The following is a 13,598-nucleotide window of genomic DNA, read 5'->3' on the forward strand; positions in this document are numbered from 1 at the left end:
AATGCCACTCATCTTTTCAGTGGTAAGAGGATTAAATTGGTCAGTTCTCCTGGGTTTTCCCTTGTAAACTAACATCTGAAAATGGAGTTAAGCATTTCAGCTTTTGCTTTGCTACCCTCAATTTCAGATCCTGTCTCATTCACTAAATTTACTTGGGTTTTGTGAAAGATCATTTTGACAGTTTACTGCTATGGTAATCATTGAAGGTTTCATGAATTACTCTCCTGACAACCAAATGTGTTTTGTTAGCATCTCTCTGTCTATAGTCCTACACTACTTATTATGCAGTCGAGTCTACTACTTCAGAAGTTTCTTTACAGTGACTGTACCATGGAGGGTTCTTCCCAGTATGAAGTGTTCTACTGGTTATCTATCAATCCAGTGCGTGGTCAACTATCCTTTTAAACTTGACCCATAGTTCCTCTACATATTCCTGCCCTGTGCTGAAAGTTTTAAGTTCCTCATTGAAATGTTGCCACAAACGTGTCATAGTCTCTGATACTTGTTTCGATGTAGATATCCTCAAGAGGTCAGGTCTGTTTGTTGCCGTTAGAACCAAAATACTACTGTCATTAGGGGGTTATGAACTATCTGTTCTAGGTAGTTTTCAGAGAAGGCATTTAGTAATCTTTCACAGGATGTCTTATCACCCCCACCAACAACAAATCTGTAATTTTCCCAGTTGATTGTTGGATGATTAAAGTCTCCACCAATGATTACAGTATAATTGGGGAACTTATGTACAAGCAAACTGAGGTTTTCTCTCAAGTTTTTGTTACTTCAGAAAATGAGTGTGGTGGGTAATAGAAGATCAAATTATCGTTTTAAGCTCATTCTTGATACTGAATCTTGCCCAAACAAGCTCACATACAGCTTCAGTTTCTGCCTCAGTACATTTGATTTTCTTGGCTACTGCCACAAATACACCACTTCTATTTCCCATTAATCTGTTTTTCGATATACACTTAAATTTTCCTCAAAAATCTCATTGCTGTCAGTTTCAGGTTTTAAACCAGCTTTCTGTAGCTGGTATAATGTGAGCTTCATTGCTTTTCATGAGCATTTCAAACTCTGGTATTCCAAATACTTCACCACCACCTTATGTGCACCCCACAAACAGTAAGCTACATGAGTAGCAGCCTCTGATGTGTAATGCATATCTGTCCCATATAAAGGAGCCCTACAGTTGCCAAAGTCGCAGCCTAGCTTGTCACAGAACCTTCAAAGTCTCTGGTTCAGTCCTTCCACTCAACTTACAACCAAGGGGCCATGTTCAGTTTTGGGGACAATGCTGTAAATTGTGAGCTTCATTGAAACTGTGCATAAGGCTGGTCTTCTGTACCAGTCGCTGGAATGATCCAAATACAACCTTGGAGCCCAGGTGACAGGCATCGTTTGTTCCAATATACGCCACAACCAGCAGTTGGGTTGCACCCTGTTCCTTCAGTGGCTGCTGGAATAGCCTCTTCAACATGTTGAATGAGGCCCCCAGGCATACACATTGAGTGCACCTTGTTTCCTGTCTGTTGTTGCCATTTCCCTAAGGGGTACCTTCATTGCATGTTCGGACTGCTGCAATAATAGAGCCCTATCCTTCTGTGTTCACCTCCTCTTGACACCAGACAAAACATGTTCCCCAAAACAAATGAAGTGAGTCCCACTGGCTCAGTGTCAGTGAAAGACTGCACCTTGAACTTTTTGGTTAGGGAAATTGCTGTAACAGCTTGCGTCCTCCCTGGTCCCCATCTGCCCTGTACAGGATGCCTAGTTCTGCCATTGAAAAGCCACTCACAGTCAAGTGGACGAGTAATGACGTATCCTGTACTTTCCACATAGGGGATAGGATCCACAGGAGAGGATATTACTTAAGGTACCTTTGGTACTGATACCGGAGGTACATGACTCTTGGGAGCTCCTCCAGCATAATGAATCACAGAACATGCCAATCATTTCACAATAGCCAGGGCATTTCCAGCTGCTTACGAGTGTCAACCAATTCGTTCCATGTTTGAGATCATCATTCAGTGGGGCTGCATTTTGCCTGGTGCAATGTATTACAGGCCAGTGATCAAGTAACTTTAAACCAAGCCCACTGATTGTCTTACAATCTGTTGAGTTAAAATGCTTCTTATTCCGTATAAGAATTGAAGCAAATATACAAAATGAGATTTCTATTGAGGCAACAAAAAACCTGTGGTACAAATTTATTATTTTCCCAAAACTTTTTGAGATAAATTATAGTTGTTAGCAAACTTGAAAATAGAGTTAATTTATGATAAACGTAGATAATATATATTCTTCTTGAAGGAAAAACTAGATGTAACACAATAAGTTAGAGTATCTGCTAGAGTAACAAAATCACAAATCCCAAATTGGTACAAATTAGATTATGCACGGGACAATGGTAACTTCCAAAAATTCTTGAAAGTACACAATTATATGCATTGATGTACAATGAAATTCAGCAGTGATCTGTTCTTTGGCCGTCACAAACGCTCATTTGCAAAAAAATGAATTACTTATCCAAAACTTTTGTACCCATAACTTATGAAAATATAGTTTTGCAAGTGTCCGAAAATTCTCAGAAAAGACCTATTTCTAATGTAAAAATACAATGAAATTAGAGAACAGTTATTTGAATGAGTATAGGCCTACTGTTGTCAAAAATTTTAAAAGAGCACAAACAAATTTAAGCCTATGATTGATAATAACACAAATGTTTGAAATTTCACAATATATTGTGATACATCTGGGTATTGATACAGTCAATGAAAGATTTTGCAGGAGCAATACAAATTGTTAAATATGTGAATCTAGAATTTCAGATTGGCAGATGAATCTTGCACACGCTTTTCTCACACAAAGTAAAATTCTGAAGTCAGCTGTTATATGTAAATAAACACGTGATTTGTACAGATTTTTCACTTTGATGTTTCTGTGCCAACTTCTACTCTGACGTGCTGAAAAAGAACACTGCAGCATTAGTTTTATCTTGGTCAAAATGGCAAAAATGTGCAGCATCAACAAAACACTTCTTCTCTCTGTTGCATGCTCAGGTTGTTAAATTTGCCATCTTCCTTTTGAAAAATTGCGTACATTACAGTCTTTCATCTTCATCCCAGGAAGTTCCGAACAAACATAATGCCGCCGCCACCACCACCACCCTACTCTTTGCTGTGATCACACACTCTTCCTTTACATTTATTTGTGAGAAATATCATTTGGCTTACCCAATTACAGCTGTTAATCAAACTGTGTAATCACAAATTGAAGGAATGTTTCTCATCTCATTTTATGGTGTTTAAGATGGACTAGTTTGTGGAAAACTTTTTCAAACCATACTGTGAAATTAGTAGTAATTTTATAAAGAGAATGGGATATACTGGGGATGTATTGTGTAGGCCACAGAAGAAAAGGTGATCTAGGCTAAGATTGACATCTTAAAAAATAGTGAATATTGAGGCTGTTGTTTAGGATATGGAATGTCTTCCAAGCCAGTAGCAGGTAGACTGAAATGCTTGAAAAACAAGAATTAGTTCAATTTTTCTTCTTTGGAACCAGCAGCAGAATACACAGTACGTCTATTAATGACATGATTATTATAAATATGCACCAGAGTAGCTGCTTATAATAAATCTTTATTCACTGCAGATTGTTTTGGCATTTTATCACCATTGTCAAGTACTGGCGAATACAATTTTAGTGAGAACTTGTATAAATGTGAATGTCATTTATGTTAAAATAACAGTATTGTTCTCGCATATAGACTGATGTGATTTCCATATTACAGTGTTAGTGAACTGTCTCATAACTGCCACTGTTTTGATAAGATGGTAAATGACGTAAATATACCGAAAAAAATGTTAATTGTGGTTTGGCAGTATTTTGACTGTTCAACTCTTATGAAACTATATGTTTACAAAGATTATACAGATGAACATTGATATTATTTTATTAACCAAAATTTTTGACGATCTTATCAAAACAGTGGCAGTTAAAGACAGTTCACTAACAGCGTAACATGGACATCACATCAGTCTAGACATGTGTAATATATAATCATTTTATAATATGAATGACATTCACATTTATACGTATTCTCACCCAAATTTTATTCACAGGTACATGACAATGGCTGTAAATGCTGAAACAGTCTGTCGTGAATGAAGATTTGGTGCATCCTTCTAATAAGAATTAGTTCAGTGATAGTGCATGTATGATAGGTACGAAAAAACCTTATTGGCTGAACAACCATAGCGTAAATGATTTTTTACAAGTGGTTTGGTTTCAAAATTAAAGTTTTCTGTGTAGGAGATTTGTTGTTAATAATAGTAATTAATTAATTAATATTTGCTATTTTTTTGCAGAGGTTGGGAGCATTAAGTGAAGATTCTAATGCTTCGAATATGAACATGTCTGGGCAAAGCAGTGTTTGTGAGAAACCAGTTAACTGTCCTGACAATTGCAAACCAAATGTACCTGAAATAAAAACTGAGACAATTAAAACAGAGGATGATAATGAGGACTCAAAACCAAAGGAGAAAAGAAAATCACGCTTTACATCATATGATCCAGCTGCTGTTAAGGAAGAAGAAGATGACAAAGAAAATAAGCAAGAAAGGAAAGATCGTAAAGATGGGAAGAAAAATGAGTGGGATATGTTTGCTGAGGGTGACAATTTAGAGGCACTAAATGTAAGTTTTCTTTTTATTTTTTTATAGGGATAAATCAATAATCTTTGAATGCAGACAAAAATAGAACATTATGATAATCAGTACAGTATGTAACTGTTTTGTTTAATCCTTGACTCCCAAGGTCAGTGTCTCCGAAGAGGTTTTGAGTTCTCTATGTTTTGTGTCTGGCCACTGCCAACAGTAGCAACTAAGCAGTACTGTATGCTGCGATAGCACTAAAATAGTAATTCTTGCATGCCATATTTCATGCTACTGTGTTGTATTTCAGTTATTTGTGCTAGAATGACTATTGAAGCACTTCCTACTCCTTTGTGGGCAATACTTACATGTCGTAGTAAAATAAAGCTCACAGTCAAAACTGAGGGTAGATGTTACATTATGAGGCAGAAACAGGGGTTTAGTGGTTGCATACTTTATGGAAGGTGGGGCTTACATCCTCCACGCTACTGTGTGAAAGTTCCACTGTTCATGAGAATGTTTATAGACTGTATCAGCTACATGTAAGTTACAAGTATTCCCAGGTGTGAGTAGCTGGGATAATTAAAACACCTGATAAAATGAGCCACAGTTATATATCCAACTACGTCACCAGTAAATGCACAAGCATAGTTTAGTTTAAATGAATGAAACTGTAAAATTATGAGACACAATTAGCTTCTGGAGACAGAATATCCCTTCTGCTGATACACACACAAAAATACACAATACTGTCTTAGCTTCTGTAAATATAGTTGTTTCTCAGGGAGGATAGTTTTGGAAGATTAGAAAGAAGGGACAAGGCTCTTCAAACCCAGGTCAAGATGGATTGACCTTTTTCAAGAACATGGGAAGGATGAGTGATACATAGCACTATTAAAAAAAAGACTATTTAAAAGAAATGTCCAGCCACATTGCAACTGTGTTATAAAAATTAAATTATGTAGACCTATACCTGAAGGGAGCTTACATATGAATTACAGTTTAGCGAGATATGAAAATTTATGTAAAACTACTATCTCTCCCTCTCCCAGTTTTTCCTTGTGTTCTTTAATTTGGTAAAAGCTGCTAATTAATTTTTTTAAATTGTTTGAATTTACAGAGTCCAAGTACAGTTGACAAAGCCCATGGTGGTCCAGAAAATCCTAGTCTCACTGATAACTGGGATGATGCGGAAGGATATTATAGGGTCAGAATTGGGGAAATCATGGATGGTCGATATGTTGTTTATGGATACACTGGTCAAGGCGTATTTTCAAATGTAATACGAGCTAGAGATAGTGCAAGAGGTAATATGGATGTGGCAGTGAAAATAATACGCAACAATGAAATTATGTGAGTATGCTGTGCAGATAACTGAATACTTATAATACTTGTAGCTTAATATGAAATTTTGTAAGTAGAATGTGATCAGTTATCAAGGGACTTCTTTTGAGCATATGCCCACTCCGACGCCGCCGCCCCCCCTCGCTAGTTGGTTCTCTACTCCAAATCCCCCCCCTCGCTCTCTCTCTCTCTCTCTCTCTCTCTAGTAGTCATTGAAAGGCACAGATACACGACTAAAGACTTGGGTAGCTGTTGGACAAATCCTTTTATAAGCTATACATCACACACACACACACACACACACACACACACACACATGAGTGGCCACATTATGCTAGCACAATGTAGACATACAAGCGTGTGTGGGTGGGTGGGAAGGTGGTTACACATTCACGCCCATCTTTTGCATACTCTACAACTGGAAAAAGGATTCGTCCAAAATCTATCAAAGTTTACATTTCATAAGGACTTTCCATTACCTTTTTAATATTCGCTTGGTATCCGTGTTATGAATGTGATAGATTTAATCAACATTTCAGTACTATGAAAAGGATTTATAAATACTTTTACCAGTAGTAGAATTTATTGAAGATTTAAATTATTTAATTAGCAACATGTTTAGAGGTTAGACCTTATCAGATTACTGGGCGCTGATGACTGCGCAGTTGAGTGCCCAACAAAACCAAACATCATTGTCATCAGATTACAGTGGCATTGCAAAAAAAATTTAACTCAAGTGCACATATATATTGAAGCTTCTTACTATAGTCTTAGTATGTGCCCTGGTCATCCTATGGAGAAAGAGGATATACCCTAATAAGAGGTGATGTCACTTTGTATGATGGGCTGCTGTTTGCATGACAATTTTTTTAAACAAACACTCACTTTGTTCTTGTTATGTGGCAGGCTTCTTATTTTGTGTTGAGGTCCCTCTATTTCTATGCCTCTTTTGCTCTTGATAGTCATTGTTCAGAAACTTTTAAAGTTACCTTGAAACACCGTATCACGAACACATCAATAGTGCCGAATACAAGATGGCAGTCAAAACAAAACTTATTTCAATTTGACACCAGGATTGAAATATCAATACTCAAATCGAAATTAGTTTTCTTTTGACCACCACCTAGTTTTCTGCACTGTTGATGTGTTTGTGATATCATGTTTAAAGATAACTTTAAAAGTTTCTGAACAGCAGCTAACAAGGTAAAAAAAAGCCATAGAAATAAAGGGACCTCAGCATGTCATAAGAAACCTGCCACACCAAAAGAACAAAGTGAATGTTATTTTAAAATAATTTTCATGTGAACAGTGACCCATTGTACCTATTGACTTTTTTATGTATTTGTCTGTGTGCGTGTGCGTGCTCACACACTTATGTTAAAGGTTTTTTACTCCCACTGCAGCCTGATGATGTCAACCTTGAAACGTGTTGCTAATTAAATAATTTAAGAAATGAACAGATTTTGTGACTGGTAGCAGTATTTGCAAAACCTTTCCATATTTTTAAAACAGTCATTGTTGATTAAAAACCATTATAGCTTTAAATTATTTCCGTACTAGTTGTACAAATATTCACAAGTGAGATGTTTCATAAGCTTTGGTTTTATGACGTTCTACTAATAAACATAAAAATAGTGAACTAAAATACATTGACCTTTCAGAATGCGCATAATTCAAATTATGAAATAATTTTGCCAAGTTTTGCAGCTTTGCCAGAATTATTCATTGAAATACAGCACATTAAACTTGGCCCAGGGTTTTTGAATTCTTGCCATGACTTTGTTACCCTTCATATCCAGGACAGTATGCTGTCTGCATGTCAAGAAAACTTTGCCTAATACCAAACCCAGCTAGGTAGCCCTCCTAATGGACAAATTTTCTTGTCTGCGTGTTAGTGAGGTACTCAGTTGAATGCTTTCAAAATTCAGTGGAGACAAGGATATGGTTATATTGCTTCCTGGCAAGTAACATATGTGTTTTCCTTTGATTGTAATTGATGTTTTGGAATCCCTGTGTGCTGTCTCGAAGAAAATACAGGATGTAGTTTTATGTTCGAATTTTGAGAAATCTCCATAGGTGTCATTGATTCATAGGTGATAATTTTACTGCTCGTCATGCACAAAGGTAGGACATGTTTCCACCCAATCCCTGAGTATTACATTCTGTCAGAGAACTGTAGTAAAATTTATTTTGAAATGCAGATGTTACACCTGTAAATTTTGCATACATTCTACTGGATCCTGTGTGGTCTTGGTAATTTTGAGCAATAGCAGCTGTTTTTACACACTACTGATGATAATTTTATATAATTCATCCCAACAATGATACAGCAATTAATATGCTCCTTAACTTTTGTTTGTGTGTTTGCATTGGAAGCAGATTACAATTTTTTTCCCATTGTTAACAGCTTTGATGCCCATATCTTCAGCAAGTGCCTCAGTATCTATTCTTTTGCCACTGGCATGCTTAACATTTAATTAAATGATTAATGGAAAATCTCATATAAAGATGTGAAACAAATACTAACAAAGAGATAGAGGGGCTGGCCAGTACTTAAGTCAGCTCAGTACAGCCGATAGATACATAAAACAGAACAGAAGATTTACGTATCCTAGCTTTCGGAAAAAAGGGGAAGAAGGGAAAGTGGATTCAGTTACTCACAACCCAGGTTATGAAGCAACAGGGGAAAGGTAAACAGGGAGGGTCTCCCTGTTTACACTCTACTCGTATTTGCCTGTTCTTTATGACCTTGGGCATCATGATTTTGGTTTGGTCAGTGTTGAACTGGTCAAATGTTTCGATCCATTTCTGGATAAGCAGAACACTTGGAGCATCATTTACATTACACAATCCATGATCACTGCAAAATTTCCTCCATGCTACAATCACCAAATCATTGCTTTTGTAAAATTCTCACATAGAGAATGTGCAGTCTGTTCTCAGGAAACATTCCACATTGACTAAATTCCTAAGGGTCAACCTCACCTCTATCTCTTTGTTAGTATTTGTTTAGCATTTAATTACAATTTTATAGGCATATTCTTGAGATCGTGCACTAGGACTATGGGTATCTCAAAATCAAGTTTATGTTTGAGGACCTCTCTGCAGATGCGCAACAAATTGATGCTCCTAGTGTGCTCCTTATCCAGAAATGGATCGAAACATTTGACCAGTTCAACACTGACCAAACCAAAATCATGATGAACAAGGTCATCAAGAACAGGCAAATACGAGGAGAGTGTAAATCGGTCTGTTTGTGACAATCCTGATCTCTCCATTTGTAAGCATGCAAGTTCTGTAAATGTGCATAGACCATCACTGCACCAAATTCTGCAAAAAAACCATAAACTACACCCTGACATGATCCAGTTGGTGCAAGAATTAAAGCCTCAGGATGCCAGACAAGGCTGCTGTTGGTTAATGATGTGACTGAGTGTCCTTCATTTAACATCATCTTGTTTTTTGACGAGGCTCATTTTCACCTAAATTGTCACGTCAGGAAGTAAAATTAGTGCTACTGGAATGCAGAGAATCATAAAAAGAAGCATGAGAAACACCTTACTGTATGGGCTGCAATGTCGGCTCAAGGCGAGGGTGAGTGCGGCCATGCTGTTACAGTGAATTAGGAACATTATGTGACAATATTAAATGAGTTTTTGGTGCCTGGATTGCGGAACTTACCTGATTATAACCAAAGAATATGGTTTTGGCAAGACATAGGCACAGCATAAACATCCAGTGAGTCTGTACTGCGAGTTCATGAAATTTTCTGTGGCAAATTGATCTCCAGGAGGGGTGACAAATTGGCCCCCATGCGCTTCAGATTTGAGTCCCTATGGACTTTTTTTCTAAATTTTCTTTTGAGACACCCTGTAGAACAGTTGTTACACTGCCATTGTGATAACGGATGTTTCAGTTAACTTTGGGCTGTTTACAGAACTGTGCTTTTCTTGTTACTTCAAACCTACTTGGAATCAATTCTTTTTTTTCCTGCAAAGCTTGTTAATGTTGTTATAAAATTACAAAGATAAAGAATGATTTGCCTGTACTTAGCTTCAGGAAGCAAAATATCAGTGAATTTAAAAGTGAAAAAACTAATCCTAACTTTCAGAACTCCTAGTAGTTTCTGCCACAGGGAGGAAAGAGGGATAAGTTGAGTAAGGTTAGAAAGAAGAGGAAAGTCAGTAAGATCACAGGACTAGGCGGACTCGTCTTTTGTTGAGTATGAGAGGAAACAAATACAAAAGTGTATCATCGATGATTTCAGTCATCTTTCAAATGCCGGAAGTCTCCATACAGGCTTCTGAAACACCAAGAATACTCAGGCTGTGTGTTTGAGGTTATAATCAGTATTGTAACCTTCTATTCTGATGGATTTGGTCTATTTAGGAAATATATTGTGTTCAACTGTGGCCCACACGTTCAAGCATTCCATCAGAGTAATTTCACAGATGTTATCTGTGCATCATATCATTTAGTGATACTTGGGTTTTTTATGGAGGACATCATCAACTGGATGAAGCTAACAGTTTTTGCAATGGAACAGTGTCTTGAAGTTAGCAGAAAATCCAACGAAATACTGGCTAAGTTCAAACTATAAACCGTCTATACAAAATGCTCAGAGACATTTTATTCTCGGTCTATAAGTGACATTAGTGCAGTAACTACAGTGGCAGCTTGTATTAACAACTGTAGCATTCAACCAGTACTCATTAGCAGGCAGTGTTAACTACTGGACGTTTTACCGTAGTATGAAGACACCCTCCAGAATGTTTTGAAGAAAATCAGCTTTTGCGAAGTTTATCCCGCATGCGTTGACTTATGAACAAAAATAATGACATGTCTATGCTTGCCATGACTTGATTGAAAAGCAAATCTTGGACAGTTCTTTTATGGAGAAAGTCGTCTGTGGTGATGAGACTTGCCAGTATTGATACAAACCAACCACAAGATGACAAGTGCAGAAATTCAAATGAAAGATCAGCACTATGACAGCTTAACCGACATTCAAGCCAATGTTATCGCAAGTTGAACAACATCCCAAAGAAAAACTTTTCACGCAGTTTCACTTGGTGGTATGAACCTTCTGTGCATTGTACCCCAAATGAGGGGAGAGGGAGACTTTGTAGGACACACAAAGCATTAAACTACCATCATTCTTATTTTTTTAAAGGAAACCTACATCTACATACATACTCCGCAAGTCATCATACAGTGCATTGCATATGGTACCCCATACCACTACTAGTCATTTCCTTTTCTGTTCACTTGCAAACAGAGCAAGGAAAAAACAACTGCCTATATTCCCCAGTATGAGCCGTAATTGCTGGTATCTTGTCTTCATGGTCCTTAGACAAAATTTGTGAATTATTCTGCACGCAGCTTCAAATTCAATTCTCTAAATTTTCTCAGTATTGTTCCTCGGAAAGAACATTGTGTTCCCTCCAGGCCTTCCTTTCTGAGTTCCCAAGTCATCTCCGTAATACCTGTGTGATGTTCGAAGCTATTGGTAATAAATCTAGCAGCATGCCTCTGAATCACTTTGATGTCTTCCTTTCATGGTCTATACGCCCCTGGAGATCCAGGAAAAACCCGGGAATTTTTTCGTCTGGGAGAAAACCGGTAAAAACCCGGGAATTTTTTAGAATTTCGCGAATTTTTCATTGTTTTAGTTGCCAGTTAAATTTTTGTGATTTTGAGTGGTAAGAACTAATACTCTAACAAAGGATACTACTGCATCCCGCTTCTGCAGAATAATACTGCAGCAACAAAACATGAACAAGAGGGGGGGGGGGGGAAAAAAAAAAAAAAAAAAAAAAAAAAAAAAAAAAAAAAAAAAAACTAAAATAAAACTCAAGTTGCAAAGGAAATGCGCCATATACAACAAAACACAGTGCTCATACAAGCGTCTGCCAACCAAAGTGTGTCAAAGGCTTTAGGAAGAATATGCAGTGCTTCCTAACAACAAATTGCCTCTGATGAGAGTGACGTGACAGCTGTTTACAAGAGATTCATTTGAGTAGTTGCGGGCGGGCTCTCGCGCATGCGCAGTTGAGTCGCGTATGAGTAGTACCTTCATCCGCTTCTGGCTACAGACGTGTGGCTGCGTGCCACTATCTAAATTTCTCCGGTTCGGAAATATCATAGATCCGGGGGTGATGCACAGAGCAATCTTGAGTTGTAGAGGGTAGGTGGGTAGTCTCCATGTGACCTTTGTTTACGTTTAGTGATTTTGCTGTTTCCTCTTCGTTTATTGCTCTCACATTAAATGAAAACAAAACGAATTTCTATGGCCGGGAGTTACAAAATGAATTAAAATACGTTCCCATAATTACGGAAGCCTAAAATATGTTGCTAGTTTCAGGTTTTATTTCAACCTTTTTGACAGTCAAGCATTAATTGCCTTGCAGAACAATGAAGTTATTTTTGTTGGTTTGCTAAAGATATTTGGCTTTTATTAATCTTTTGCGCTAAGGCAGTCAATTTATTTGAAACGAAGTGTTTAATTTCACACTGATGGCTAGTTTCAACTGTTCGCTGTATTTCAAGCGCACGTTTTCCACCTTCTAGCTCGTATGGCATTATGCCGTAATAAAGAACCAAACATGTGATAATACAGCACTGGTACTCAGAGAAAATTTACATCTGAATCTAGACATATGATTGTGCACTTTAAGCCAAATTGTGCATTTTAGAATGGTTCACGAAATTCTGATGCTCTTGAAGTATCCTTTGATGTCTTGTTTCTTTTATGACGTAATGCAAGATCTTTTAATGTTTTACACGTATGAACATGCGTCATCGCTACGATGCGCAGTGACACCTGTTATCTGGCAACTACTGAAACAAACCAATTTCTAACAGGTCACGGGAAAATATTGCGAATGGTGGTTTGAAAAGTGTTAGTTTCAAAGTAAATTTTCTTTTACACAAGATAAACTATGTGCAAGAATGTACGATGAATTTCTTAAATCACAGAGCGTTTGACTCTCATTTAAAAAACAACTCTTTGAGGACGACCCATCTAGAAGAGTTTCGAGCCCAGAAGATCAGACATTTACATCATTATTAAAAATTTTACTAGCACATTTGTGTGATGTATATTAAAGTGTAACACGCGTAAAAAGTTCAGCATTATATGTGGAATCTTAGCTTCTCTTGCACCTCATTAATCTTCGAGACCAGTATTATTTGTGAAAGCTCCGTTTTTCTTGCAGCAACACTATGTGTATTAATTTAAACCATTAACTTTTCTTTTTTGTGTGTTCGCGCTTCTTAAGAGTGATCTTGCTATTGGTTGACTACATCACGTGTCCTACGCTGTCATCAGCTGGCGAGGTCACGTGACATGAGCTATGGCTGGCTTACAAAATCGTGTCGCAATCTCGATTTCATTGCTTCGGAAAGTAACGTGCAGTGTTTGATGGAATTCGAATTTATACAGTGTACATGTTGCTGCACATCAAAGATCTTTCCAAAACTCGTTTCGGAATTTAAGACCCTGGACCGGCTTACTTATCGAGAGGCAAAACTGAAATTTGAAAGGTTGTATCCTGCTTCCCTTTGAACATCTTATGCTGCAGCCACGTCGGCTTACTTATC

The 13,598-nt window shown here is 37.4% G+C and overlaps 1 protein-coding gene across 1 annotated transcript in view; it reads left to right on the plus strand.

Annotated features, from left to right (window-relative positions):
- Positions 1–13,598, plus strand: part of LOC124612613 (serine/threonine-protein kinase PRP4 homolog) — a 152,279-nt gene that overhangs the window by 83,542 nt on the left and 55,139 nt on the right. The window contains exons 9-10 of the mRNA XM_047140906.1: positions 4,368–4,694; positions 5,773–6,005. Of these exons, the coding sequence (XP_046996862.1) occupies positions 4,368–4,694; positions 5,773–6,005 (560 nt within the window). The remainder of the gene's footprint in view (positions 1–4,367; positions 4,695–5,772; positions 6,006–13,598) is intronic.

This window comes from Schistocerca americana, chromosome 4 (genome assembly GCF_021461395.2).
Source record: "Schistocerca americana isolate TAMUIC-IGC-003095 chromosome 4, iqSchAmer2.1, whole genome shotgun sequence".
Taxonomy (NCBI): Eukaryota; Metazoa; Arthropoda; class Insecta; order Orthoptera; family Acrididae; genus Schistocerca; species Schistocerca americana.